This window comes from Entelurus aequoreus, linkage group LG07, assembly GCF_033978785.1.
Source record: "Entelurus aequoreus isolate RoL-2023_Sb linkage group LG07, RoL_Eaeq_v1.1, whole genome shotgun sequence".
NCBI lineage: Eukaryota > Metazoa > Chordata > Actinopteri > Syngnathiformes > Syngnathidae > Entelurus > Entelurus aequoreus.
The window spans coordinates 74,357,145-74,370,849 of record NC_084737.1 but is presented as its reverse complement, the minus strand read 5'-3'; the positions used below and the strand labels follow the sequence as shown (position 1 = coordinate 74,370,849).

At 37.6% G+C, this 13,705-nt stretch overlaps 1 protein-coding gene across 5 annotated transcripts in view; it reads left to right on the top strand.

The window, feature by feature from the left end:
- sema3h (sema domain, immunoglobulin domain (Ig), short basic domain, secreted, (semaphorin) 3H) overlaps positions 1-13,705 on the top strand; it is a 223,171-nt gene that overhangs the window by 176,684 nt on the left and 32,782 nt on the right. For all 5 annotated transcript variants that reach the window (XM_062054464.1, XM_062054463.1, XM_062054460.1 and 2 more), the window contains one exon: positions 12,378-12,447. In XM_062054464.1, the coding sequence (XP_061910448.1) occupies positions 12,378-12,447 (70 nt within the window). The remainder of the gene's footprint in view (positions 1-12,377; positions 12,448-13,705) is intronic.

Sequence of the window (13,705 nt, the reverse complement as noted above, 5' to 3'; positions counted from 1 at the left end):
AACAGAGCTTTTTGTATAGGATTCTACGGGTACCATAACTTCCGTTACTCTGACTTCGTCACGCGCATACGTCATCATACCGCGACGTTTCAGCCGGATATTTCCCGGGAAGTTTTAAAAGTCACTTTATAAGTTAACCCGGCCGTATTGGCATGTGTTGCAATGTTAAGATTTCATCATTGATATATAAACTATCAGACTGCGTGGTCGGTAGTAGTGGTTTTCAGTAGGCCTTTAAATCCGATTTTGTGTTGAATATCCACGCGCCTGTTGAGCTTTCTCTCTACCTTTAAGGACTATGGACATTATTTTTGACTAAGCTTTAATAAATCAACAGGACGAGAGCAAAGGCAGAACTCAGGCAGAGCGGCATGAAATCATTCCTGATTTTAAACTTGTCACACAGCGATAAAAGTGCATACTTTTTGCCAGGCTGAGCTGTAAATAACTTGAGATGTCTTCTTCAAAGTCTTGAGAGAGCCCAAATGTGGTGCGGGCTGCGTCTTCCCAAGTTGAACAGTGTTTGTATGTGGCCTTGAATGCACAGGGATGAGCAAAGACGGAAAGATACTTTCAAGCTGCAGAGTTGTTCCTTACGGGGCTGTGGAAGTTTACACAATACTTTTTAGAAGCAGATGTCTGTGTTTACTTTGTTTTCTTTTCTTTACAGTTTGGCCTGCTTCCCACTGGTCTTTAAGCATCTCATTGTCAGATGGAGGATTTATTTCTTAGCAGGTTGTGTGCCCTTCACATTCAAGCAGGGTTACATTGTAAACACTTTGAGTACCAGTGGAAGAAAAGTTGACTATACCTGTATGTGTTTCATTGTGTCCATTAAACAAGTGGTCCCCAACCAACGGGCCACGGCCCAGTACCGGGCCGCACAAGAAATAAAAATAAAATAAAAAAATTATTAAATCAACATAAAAAACACAATATATAAATTATATATCAATACAGTCTGCAGGAATACAGTCCGTAAGCACACATGATTGTATTTCTTTATGAAAAAAAATAAAAAAATTGTATACATTGATCAGAGCTGTTGCTATCTATTTTATGGAGAAATGTAGTTCATCATACAACAGGCATCCAGTGTTATTAAAAAAGTATAGATTTTGAATCGAGAATCGTTTTGATTCGAGAATCAATTCTGAATAGTATTGTTAACCCAAAGAATCGAATCATGGTGTCCAAAGAATCACAGCCTTACTAAAAAGTGTTTATACTATAGGTATTGTACATATTACACACCACCTGTATTGACTTTGATGTGCATCATAGTTGGTATTTTGATTGTGCCATGTAAAATTGCTAATGCTAAGCAGTCGCGTGTATGGCAAGTTCAATGTAAATTGGCTTTGAGCTACCACATATTGAAAAGTGGAGCCTTACTGTACATTTGAGCGTTTTGCTATCAGGAATGCTCGCTTTGTTGGTGTCAGGACTTGGACTATGGGTTGTTTGTTTTCCCGAGATGCAAGTAAAGTTGGAGCGGGCAAGGCGTGAAGGTAAAGACATCTTTTATTTTAACACTATAACTACAAAAAAGGGAAGCAAACAAAAGGCGCGCACAATGGCGGAGAACAAACTTGACTAATGAAACAAAAGACTAGCACAAAGGCAATTAACTATGAACATGAAACAAAAACACTTACTGTGGCATGGCATGGAGCATGAACTATAGTAAACAGGAATCTCATGGGTAGCAGAGGTAATGTCGCCAGGCTGACTGCCCGGCAACTACAAGTTTAAATACCGGTGACATGATCAGTGAAAAGTAGGTGCGTGACTCAAAACGTGAAACAGGTGAAACTAATGGTTGCTATAGTGACAAAACTAGGGAGTGAAAAGCAGGAACTAAGTGTACAAAACCCAAACGGAACATAACTTAAACAAAACATGATCACAGACCTGACAGTTGGCAAGAAAAAATATAACATTACCTAGAGGCAGTCCGACTCAGGCAAATCTGAGCGGTGCCTGAGTGCTTAAGTGTTTCAACCGGACGTGGCGTCACGAGCAACAAAGGTATCGAAATAGTGCACCTACTAATAATTCCTCCAAACGAGCTGTAATTTGAGTAGCTAGTGTTGTATTTATCCCTGGTTACATCACGGTATATCTCTGCATATGGTTGAGGTTTACCCAAAGAGCTTTGCGCAAATTTGCCATTGCAGTCCGAACTAAAGTTCTAGTCAATAAATTCCTTCTTTTTCTCTATTCTCTTGTTGTGGAGCAGACTGGCTTATACATATAACCTCCCATGCTGTTGCGATTTCTAATACAAATTAGCGTGTGGTTCTAACGTATAACTGTCAGTAGACTCCATATGGAAGCGCTAAAAACTACAATATACAGTAGATGACGGGAAGAAAACACAGTCGAAGTTGAGGGATGTAAATAAGTGGCCATAAAACCGACGCATCTTCAAGAGACGGTCAGAAAGAGGCTTGAAAACGGTCGGTAAAACATAATCTATGCAACATTTTGACCAAACAACCACCATTACATGTTGTGTAGACCACAAGGAAGTGTTTTAAATGTAGGGGGGGGAAAAAAATCATAATATGGCCTATTTAAAGGCACACACCCTACAATTTTCCCCAAGAGCTCTTACTACTGTACTGTGAAGTCAAATACACTTTGAAGCCATTATGGTAAAGCGGCTTAAGGAGCCAATGAATGCTTTGCATATGTGCTGGCGTTATTATCATACTTGCCAACCTTGAGAACTCCAATATCGGGAGGTGGGGGGTGGGATGGTCGGTGGTGGGGTAGTTGGGGGCGGGGGGCGTGGTTATTTACAGCTAGAATTCACCAACTCGAGTATTTCATATATATATATATATATATATATATATATATATATATATATATATATATATATATATATATATATATATATATATATATATATATATCCATCTTCTTCCGCTTATCCGAGGTCGGGTCGCGGGGGCAGCAGCCTAAGCAGGGAAGCCCAGACTTCCCTCTCCCCAGCCACTTCGTCTAGCTCTTCCCGGGGGATCCCGAGGCGTTCCCAGGCCAGCTGGGAGACAGTCTTCCCAACGTGTCCTGGGTCTTCCCCGTGGCCTCCTACCGGTCGGACGTGCCCTAAACACCTCCCTAGGGAGGCGTTCGGGTGGCATCCTGACCAGATGCCCGAACCACCTCATCTGGCTCCTCTCCATGTGGAGGAGCAGTGGCTTTACTTTGAGCTCCTCCCGGATGACAGAGCTTCTCACCCTATCTCTAAGGGAGAGACCCGCCACCCGGCGGAGGAAACTAATTTCGGCCGCTTGTACCCGTGATCTTGTCCTTTCGGTCATAACCCAAAGCTCATGACCATAGGTGAGGATGGGAACGTAGATCGACCGGTAAATTGAGAGCTTTGCCTTGCGGCTCAGCTCCTTCTTCACCACAACGGACCGATACAGCGCAGGCGGGCCGATATTATCGGACATCTCTAGTATTAAACATTCTTGTATTATCATTAAACACCTTTAATTTATTAACAATATTAACTGTATGTGTTAAACATGCTTGCATTATCATTAAACACTTTTAACTTGTTAACAAAAACATATATTTCATAAATAAGTCAATATAAATTATATATATGAATGAGGTAGATCCCCACGACTTGATCAATTGAAAAGTAGCTCGCCTGCAGAAAAAGTGTGAGCACCCCTGGGCTACAGCATGTGAGGATCCACTTTTCGAAAACCTAGGAATGCCTTTGAGCTGGACTTGATCACAAACCATGAGGTAAAAACAAGTCTGGTTTTTATCTGTACTCTAATGGACTCAATCGCACTAGTACGTGTGTTTGTTCATATAAAAACTGCATCTTTCCATTTCCTTGTTTGATTCTCGGAAAAAAAACGCAGGTAAAAAAAACAAAACAGGAAAGTCAAGTGATAAAAATATTTGGTAAATGAAAAGAGGGAAAGACGTGCACATGAAAGAATTATGACTCCTAGCGTATAAAATGGAGAGGCCGCGTGAAAGATGCAGAGAAAGGTTTCATGTAACTGCAAAAACGTCTGCCTCCACATTGTTTGTGTTGAAAAGAAAATGTAAATAGAACGTAATGATAGAGCGTCTGTGTGTTTGGATGAGATTAGCTTTCATGGAAAGGCAACGTTTTATTAAGGCTACCTGAAGAAGGAAGGACAAAAATGTGAGGAATGGTGATGCACTGTCTGCCACCATAGAAGGGGAGCAAATAGAAATATTAGAGCTGCTTTTAACGACTTGAGCTGTGCCGCAAAGGTTCCTGCGCTCTTTGTATAGCACAACTCTGCTTTCTTTTAATACACATTGTGGGAGGATCACAGCGGCACACTTGCGGAAAAACATTGCAGATGATGGAGTGCAAAACAGAAAACCTGTGCTTAATGTGACTTTATTTGTTTTAAACTATTGTAGTGGCATTCGGTACAAAAAAAGTGCACTTTAATTTAGTGTTTTGATATGTCATCTTAGTGACATCATGCACAAAAGTGCACTCATAGCTTGTTTTAAAATGTTTCTGACAATCTTGCACTTTCATGAATGTTTGTGCCACTGCTTAATAACTGTTTAATAAATACACTTTTGGTCAATTGACTTAGTTGTGATTTCCCTCTCTGCATGAAAGTTTAAAATGAGCATATATCAGAGTTTCCCACACATTCATTTATTTGTGGCGGCCCACCACGAAAGAATTACGTCCGCCACAAATTTTAAATTTTTAAAACATTTTTTTTTTTTTTTTTTTTAATTTTTTTTTTTTTTTTTTTTTTTTTTGTCCTCTCCAGCTTCTCAGGCAAATCATATAGTTGATGTAGATGCCCATATCGGCTGTTCAGATTTACTTTACAGAAGTGTAGGATACTTCTCTTGTTGCCTTATTTGTATTTGACTTTATTAAATGTATTTATATTAGAAACACAACATGTGTATATAACAAAGGGTGCAAAGTCTGCAGGCAGTAGGAAACACATGGTTAAGTGTAGGGAGTAAAACTGATGGCAGTCTAAAGTTCAAGATTTTTGGAGCTCTTTGTTCAGTGGATCAGATGTTTGATGAAGCTCTGTGTCTATCTACCACCACTACTGTTTTCTGTTTATTTGTTACTGACTGTGGCAGGACACCTCTGCCTCTGTTTCACTTTATGTTGCTGGTAAATAATATGGTTGTAGTAGTAGGCTAAAGTTAAATGATTTAGTAAGCACTAATTAAAGGGGCAGAGCTTTAAGAGACATTTTAGCTTTTATATTTTATAAGATATATTTTTTGTAAGAACCACAATTAATAAATATATTTCAGTGAATAACTTATTGTTCAAATCTGTATATAAATATGTACATAAAGTGTTGTAATTATATTGTAAAATGGATGGATGGATGGACGTTTAAAACAAAACTGTTATTATTAATTAGTAAGTATACATTTTTTGAGCCTTTTTAGAGAAAATCAAATCATTGTAGTAAATTATGCAAATTACTCGATGATGTCATGGTGACCAAGCCCATAGCCACGCCCCCACCGCCACAGGTATCTTGGCAGTTTATGGGAAACACTGTATATTAATGCAGTATGAAGAAGAATGTTTTAATGTAGACACATAGAATCATCATACTGCTGTGATTATATGCATCAAGTGTTCATTCAAGGCTAAGGCAAAATATCCAGATATATATCGCATATCGTGACATGGCCTAAAAATATTGAGATATTAAAAAAAAGCCATATCGCCCAGCCCTGCATTATAGCTTAGCCTACTACATTTTCCAATCCCATCACTGTTCAAATGCTAGAAAGCAAATGTTCAGCTGTTGCAAAAAACCCCTGTGGCCCCAATGCAACAACCCCACTCACCCCGCCACTTTGACACCCCCGGATTAGGCGCAATGTTTGATAGTACAATAGCCGTAGTGAACTGTTGGCGAATGTTTTTGTCAAAAACCGAATGCCAGGACAGTATAAACCTGGGGCCGTACTTATCAAGCTTCTTAGAATTACTCCTAAGAAGTCTGCTAAGAGTTGACTTAAAAGTAAATAAATTATTCGCTGAAAGCTGCAATTAAAAGTTAGTTATCAAGCGTCTTACTCACACTTTCAGCGAAGTGTAGGACTGAATCTTAAGTGTCACACTCAGAGCTGAATTACGACATTACTATGTGCCGTAAACGGAATTTTAGGTGACGTCATTTCTGTGTCCATAGAAATGACCAATCACGGAAGGGAATCCGTTGTCTAAGAATAAAGAAATATCTTGGAAATATTTAAGTGGACAATGGGAGTGTATATTTTGACAATAAACTACAAAATAATACAAAACAAACTAGTCCCCGCCGGCACTCACGCTACCGCTCCCTCTCTTCTGTCGCCCACACACTCACTGACGTCACTCACCTCACGGCCACACACATACGCTACTGTCATAACATTTTCTTTCCAATTCATTAATTAGGCAACTAATTTGAAACTGGTGTGGGTGGCTCTATATATACTAGCCCACTGCAGACACATGCAGAAATCAACATGGAATCGAAAAGTATTAAATCTGTGACAAAAATAATACCCGCTCTGTCTAAACGATACCGTTTGATCAGCTGCTCGTCATCAAACAAATCCAGGACATCGTTCCGCTCCCTGAACGTATGCGCACGTCTCTCTCGCCTCAGTGCCATCCCCTGCTGGCAACTCCTAACCACTTAAGACACCTCTGAAGGTCTCTTAAATATCGTGGAGAGTAGGAGTGATTCTTAGACTTAAGAACGTTGATAAAAAGCTTCTATTCTTAAGTTTGAGAGTAGGACTAAATTTTGCAAATTCTCAGGACTTAAGTGTAAAATGGCACTCTAAGAAGCTTGATAAGTACGGCCCCTGGATTCTGCTAGAGCAACTAACAAAATGAAACCATTTAAAAAAAATAAAAAAAATTGTTACTCACCAGAATAAAGATTTGCATTTACATACAATGAAATTACTGCAAGAACTTTGCATCCGTCCATTTTTCTTATGTCTCTGGCCGAAGTCACAAATACATGTGCTAGTTTCAGTTGGATGATGTCGATAACCACATAAGGCAGCCAGACAAGTTCCATGGTCACTGACAATGTATAATGTACAGTTTACTTTATTACCAGTTTACATGTACACTACCGTTCAAAAGTTTGGGGTCACCCAAACAATTTCGTGGAATAGCCTTCATTTCTAAGAACGAGAATAGACTGTCGAGTTTCAGATGAAAGTTCTCTTTTTCTGGCCATTTTGAGCGTTTAATTGACCCCACAAATGTGATGCTCCAGAAACTCAATCTGCTCAAAGGAAGGTCAGTTTTGTAGCTTCTGTAACGAGCTCAACTGTTTTCAGATGTGTGAACATGATTGCACAAGGGTTTTCTAATCATCAATTAGCCTTCTGAGCCAATGAGCAAACACATTGTACCATTAGAACACTGGGGTGATAGTTGCTGGAAATGGGCCTCTATACACCTATGTAGATATTGCACCAAAAACCAGACATTTGCAGCTAGAATAGTCATTTACCACATTAGCAATGTATAGAGTGTATTTCTTTAAAGTTAAGACTAGTTTAAAGTTATCTTCATTGAAAAGTACAGTGCTTTTCCTTCAAAAATAACGACATTTCAATGTGACCCCGAACTTTTGATTCGGTAGTGTAGTTTTAGCATATTAACAGATTCACATTGTGATGCGATACATGCACTCAAATGAATGTCGAAAGAAATATTCCATTAAAACACTCCACAAATGTAGTAAACAACACATTTTACACTTAAGAAGGTTGGGGCTAGATTTATAGATTTTTTAATTTATTTTTTAAGCCAAGTAACCAATAAATTGTCTCTTTTCTATTAAATCATGACATTATTTGTGTATAGTATCTTAGTCAATTCTGTTAAGAACAGCTTGCAGGTGTTGCTAGGCAGACAGATGGAATAAATGCAAATTTAGTGAGAACATGTCGATGGACTTTAATCCGCCGTGTTGGAAATTAAGAGAGAAGACCGAGGTGTGGTGCCAGTGTGTGTGTGTGAGTGTGTGTGTGAGACAGCAGGTGTTGGTTCTCCTGTGGCGGCCCTGGCGCTAGGCTCACCCACGGTGGTTGGTTATTAATGGCCACAGATCCATTCCAAGTGTCATTAGTCACACAGTCAGACTGAGAGCACACATAATGAATAGCAAGTAACACCATCACAACCTGCACATGCAGACTCACAAACACGCTTCCCAATGAATGTTTTTGACGCACAAAATATTTAATGGCATAAGAAAATAACCTGATCCATTAATACAAACCCTGTTTCCATATGAGTTGGGAAATTGTGTTGGATGTAAATATAAACGGAATACAATGATTTGCGAATCCTTTTCAACCCATATTCAGTTGAATATGCTACAAAGACAACATATTTGATGTTCAAACTGATAAACTTTTTTTGTTGTTGCAAATAATCATTAACTTTAGAATTTGATGCCAGCAACACGTGCCAAAGAAGTTGGGAAAGGTGGCAATAAATACTGATAAAGTTGAGGAATGCTCATCAAACACTTATTTGGAACATCCCACAGGTGAACAAGGCAAATTGGGAACAGGTGGGTGCCATGATTGGGTATAAAAGTAGATTCCATGAAATACTCAGTCATTCACAAACAAGGATGGGGTGAGGGTCACCACTTTGTCAACAAATGCGTGAGCAAATTTTTGAACAGTTTAAGAAAAACCTTTTATCAACCAGCTATTGCAAGGAATTTAGGGGTTTCACCATCTACGCTCCGTAATATCATCAAAGGGTTCAGAGAATCTGGAGAAATCACTGCACGTAAGCAGCTAAGCCCGTGACCATCGATCCCTCAGGCTGTACTGCATCAACAAGCGACATCAGTGTGTAAAGGATATCACCACATGAGCTCAGGAGCACTTCAGAAACCCACTGTCAGTAACTACAGTTGGTTGTACATCTGTAAGTGCAAGTTAAAACTCTCCTATGCAAGGCGAAAACCGTTTATCCACAACACCCAGAAACGCCGTCGGCTTCGCTGGGCCTGAGCTCATCTAAGATGGACTGATACAAAGTGGAAAAGTGTTCTGTGGTCTGACGAGTCCACATTTCAAATTGTTTTTGGAAACTGTGGACGTCGTGTCCTCCGGACCAAAGAGGAAAAGAACCATCCGGATTGTTATAGGCGCAAAGTTGAAAAGCCAGCATCTGTGATGGTATGGGGGTGTATTAGTGCCCAAGACTTGGGTAACTTACACATCTGTGAAGGCACCATTAATGCTGAAAGGTACATACAGGTTTTGGAGCAACATATGTTGCCATCCAAGCAACGTTACCATGGACGCCCCTGCTTATTTCAGCAAGACAATGCCAAGTCACTTGTTATATCAACGTGGCTTCATAGTAAAAGAGTGCGGGTACTAGACTGGCCTGCCTGTAGTCCAGACCTGTCTCCCATTGAAAATGTGTGGCGCATTATGAAGACTAAAATAGCAGAAGGGAGACCCCCGGACTGTTGAACAACTTAAGCTGTACATCAAGCAAGAATGGGAAAGAATTCCACCTGAGAAGCTTCAAAAATGTGTCTCCTCAGTTCCCAAACGTTTACTGAGTGTTGTTAAAAGGAAAGGCCATGTAACACAGTGGTGAACATGCCCTTTCCCAACTACTTTGGCACGTGTTGCAGCCGTGAAATTCTAAGTTAATTATTATTTGCAAAAAAAAAAAATTAAGTTTAGGAGTTTGAACATCAAATATGTTGTCTTTGTAGTGCATTCGACTGAATATGGGTTGAAAAGGATTCGCAAATCATTGTATTCCGTTTATATTTACATCTAACACCATTTCCCAACTCATATGGAAACGGGGTTTGTATATTATTCCTAAATCAGGTTTCACTTTCATAACAACTGAGGTGTAAAGCAAACGAGTCACACTGCCGATGCACGTTACATATCGTTTATCTCGATTTTAAAAAGAAGTTAGCCACTGTGAAAACAACATAACACTTTAAGTGATTCCATCCGTAGGTGTCCCAGAAAAGCCAAAGAAAAAACAAAACATTGTTACAGAGTTGGTTGTACAACTCTAATGGAATACTGTAGGTATTTTATATTTCTACCAAGATGTGGTCAAATTCTGAATTCCTTAGTTGTGTTTGAGGTTCTACTGTTACCGTATTTTTCGGACTATAAGTCGCAGTTTTTTTCATAGTTTGGCCGGGGGTGCGACTTATACTCAGGAGCGACTTATGTGTGAAATTATTAACACATTAGCGTAAAATATCAAATAATTTTACTTAGCTCATTCACGTAAGAGACTAGACGTATAAGATTTCATGGGATTTAGCGATTAGGAGTGACAGATTGTTTGGTAAACGTATAGCATGTTCTATATGTTATAGTTATTTGAATTACTCTTACCATAATATGTTACGTTAACATACCAGGCACCTTCTCAGTTGGGTATTTATGCCTCATATAACGTACACTTATTCAGCCTGTTGTTCACTATTCTTTATTTATTTTAAATTGCCTTTCAAATGTCTATTCTTGGTGTTGGCTTTTATCAAATACATTTCCCCCAAAAAATGCGACTTATACTCCAGTGCGACTTATATATGTTTTTTTCCTTCTTTATTATGCATTTTCGGCCGGTGCGACTTATACTCCGGAGCGACTTATAGTCCGAAAAATACGGCTATGGAATTATTTAAATTCAGTCACTATGTTTCTGTGCTTTTAATTACTCCGTGTCTTCATTTAAAGCAGGGGTCACCAACGCGGTGCCCGCGGGCACCAGGTAGCCCGTAAGGACCAGATGAGTAGCCCACTGTCCTGTTCTAAAAATAGCTCAAATAGCAGCACTTACCAGTGAGCTGCCTCTATTTTTTACATTTTATTTATTTACTAGCAAGCTGGTCTCGCTTTGCTCGACATTTTTAATTCTAAGAGAGACAAAACTCAAATAGAATTTGAAAATCCAAGAAAATATTTTAAAGACTTGGTCTTCACTTGTTTAAATATATTCATTAATTTTTTTACTTTGCTTCTTATAACTTTCAGAAAGACAATTTTAGAGAAAAAATACAAACACATATACCTTTTTACTTTTTAAATTCCGTCCTCTTCTTTCCTGACAATTTAAATCAATGTTCAAGTAAAAAAAAAGGGTTTTATTGTAAAGAATAATAAATACATTTTATTTTAATTCTTCATTTTAGCTTCTGTTTTTTCGACGAAGAATATTTGTGAAATATTTCTTCAAACTTATTATTATTAAATTCAAAAAAATTATTCTGGCAAATCTAGAAAATCTGTAGAATCAAATTTAAATCTTATTTCAAAGTCTTTTGAATTTCTTTTAAAATTTTTGTTCTGGAAAATCTAGAAGAAATAATGATTTGTCTTTGTTAGAAATATAGCTTGGTCCAATTTGTTATATATTCTAACAAAGTGTAGATTGGATTTTTAACCTATTTAAAACATGTCATCAAAATTCTAAAATTAATCTTAATCAGGAAAAATTACTAATGATGTTCCATAAATTATTTTTTTTATTTTTTCAAAAAGATTCGAATTACCTAGTTTTTCTCTTCTTTTTTTCGGTTGAATTTTGAATTTTAAAGAGTCGAAATTGAAGATAAACTATGTTTCAAAATTTAATTGTCATTTTTTTTCGTGTTTTCTCCTCTTTTAAACCGTTCAAATAAGTGTAAATATCATTAATTATTAATAATAACAGAGTTAAAGGTAAATTGAGCAATTTGGCTATTTCTGGCAATTTATTTAAGTGTGTATCAAACTGGTAGCCCTTCGCATTAATCAGTACCCAAGAAGTAGCTCTTGCTTTCAAAAAGGTTGGTGACCCCTGATTTAAAGTGTGCCACAACATTGACATAAAACCCTAACTGAGTCAAATTATTCTCAATACGTTTAAGGTAAAATGTGTAAATGAACATTTACATCAATGAATTCACATTTTTAACAATATGTATTGAAAATATTTACTTTAAAACAGGGACAATGTGTGATAATTTACGCAAATAATGTGCAATAATGCCTTGATTGTTATACGTACATATTTGTCTCAGTTTTATTAATAGCTGTCTTTTTTATTTTATTCATACTTGATTTGTTTACTCTGCACTGTGCTGCTATTGCCACTGTATTGTATACTGTACTGTATTTAATGTTGCTGCTATAGAAACTCTTGATTTCCCTCTAATTTGATTGAATCTAAAATTACATTTTGTCACAGAAAATATGCAATAAACCAGCTGCGGTTTTACGCAGTGCATAGTTTGAGTTTTAACGTGCTCTTCTGACATTTATTCTTCTTTATTCTCTCAATGCAGAGGACGTTTTCATCCTGCATGGCAAAGACAAGAAGAACCCTCTCATCTACGGACTGTTCACCACTTCCAGGTAGGCAGGCGGCGCTGTTTCGTAATGGCGTTGAGCAGCCATGTTGGGAAATGCCAGCATGGTGGTGGGTGGGAGGCAGCAGGGAAGTCACACTGGGAGGGGAGATCTGACTTTACACATGGTGGAGGAAAGAAAGAAAAACACTAAGTCATGATATTGATCTGCTGCTGCTATTATATTTAGCTTGAGGTTAGGACCCATAAGAAGAAGAAACTTAAATAAAAGGAGGGTACATTTGCTGGGGGAAATAGATGACTAACCAGCATGGGAGTCAAAACATAATCCGTGGCACTTGAGCGTGTGTGTGATGCAGATATGATGATGCAACATATTGTGGGTTTCACGCCGGCTGCAGGACCTTCTGCCGCTGTGACTTGTGAAAGGAACACATTCATGCTGAGGGGTGAAGCTCACATGAGTTTTCATCATGTTGTCATCACTGCTGTGGAACACTGGCTTTTTGTGCGCACGTCATTCTGCTTTTTGCAGAAGTTATCCTGGAATACAATATATTCTCGGCATTTGAGTCAGTTAGATCAGTGGTCCCCAACCACCGGTCCGCGGACCGATTGGTACCGGGCCGCACTAGAAATAAAAAGAAAATAAATCCTTTTTTTTTTTTTTTTTTTTATTAAATCAACATAAAAAACACAATATATACATTATATATCAATATAGATCAGGGGTCACCAACCTTTTTGAAACCAAGAGCTACTTCTTGGGTACTGATTAATGCATACTTGCCAACCTTGAGACCTCCAATATCGGGAGGTGGGGGGTAGCGGGGGGCGGGGGGGTGCGTGGTTATTTACAGCTAGAATTCACCAACTCGAGTTATTCATATATATTTCATATATATATATATATATATATATATATATATATATATATATATATATATATATATATATATATATGTATATATATATATATATATATATATATGTATATATATATATATATATATATTTCATATATATTTCATATATATATATATATATATATATATATATATATATATATATATATATATATATATATATATATATATATATATATATATGTGTGTGTGTGTGCATGAAATACTTGACTTTCAGTGAATTCTACATATATATATATATATATATATATATATATATATATATATATATATATATATATTTATTTACATAGAAAAAATAAAAAAAATACTTGAATTTCAGTGTTCCGGTGGCTATCCATTAGATGGCAGTATTGTCCTGTTTAACTTCTCCGTTCA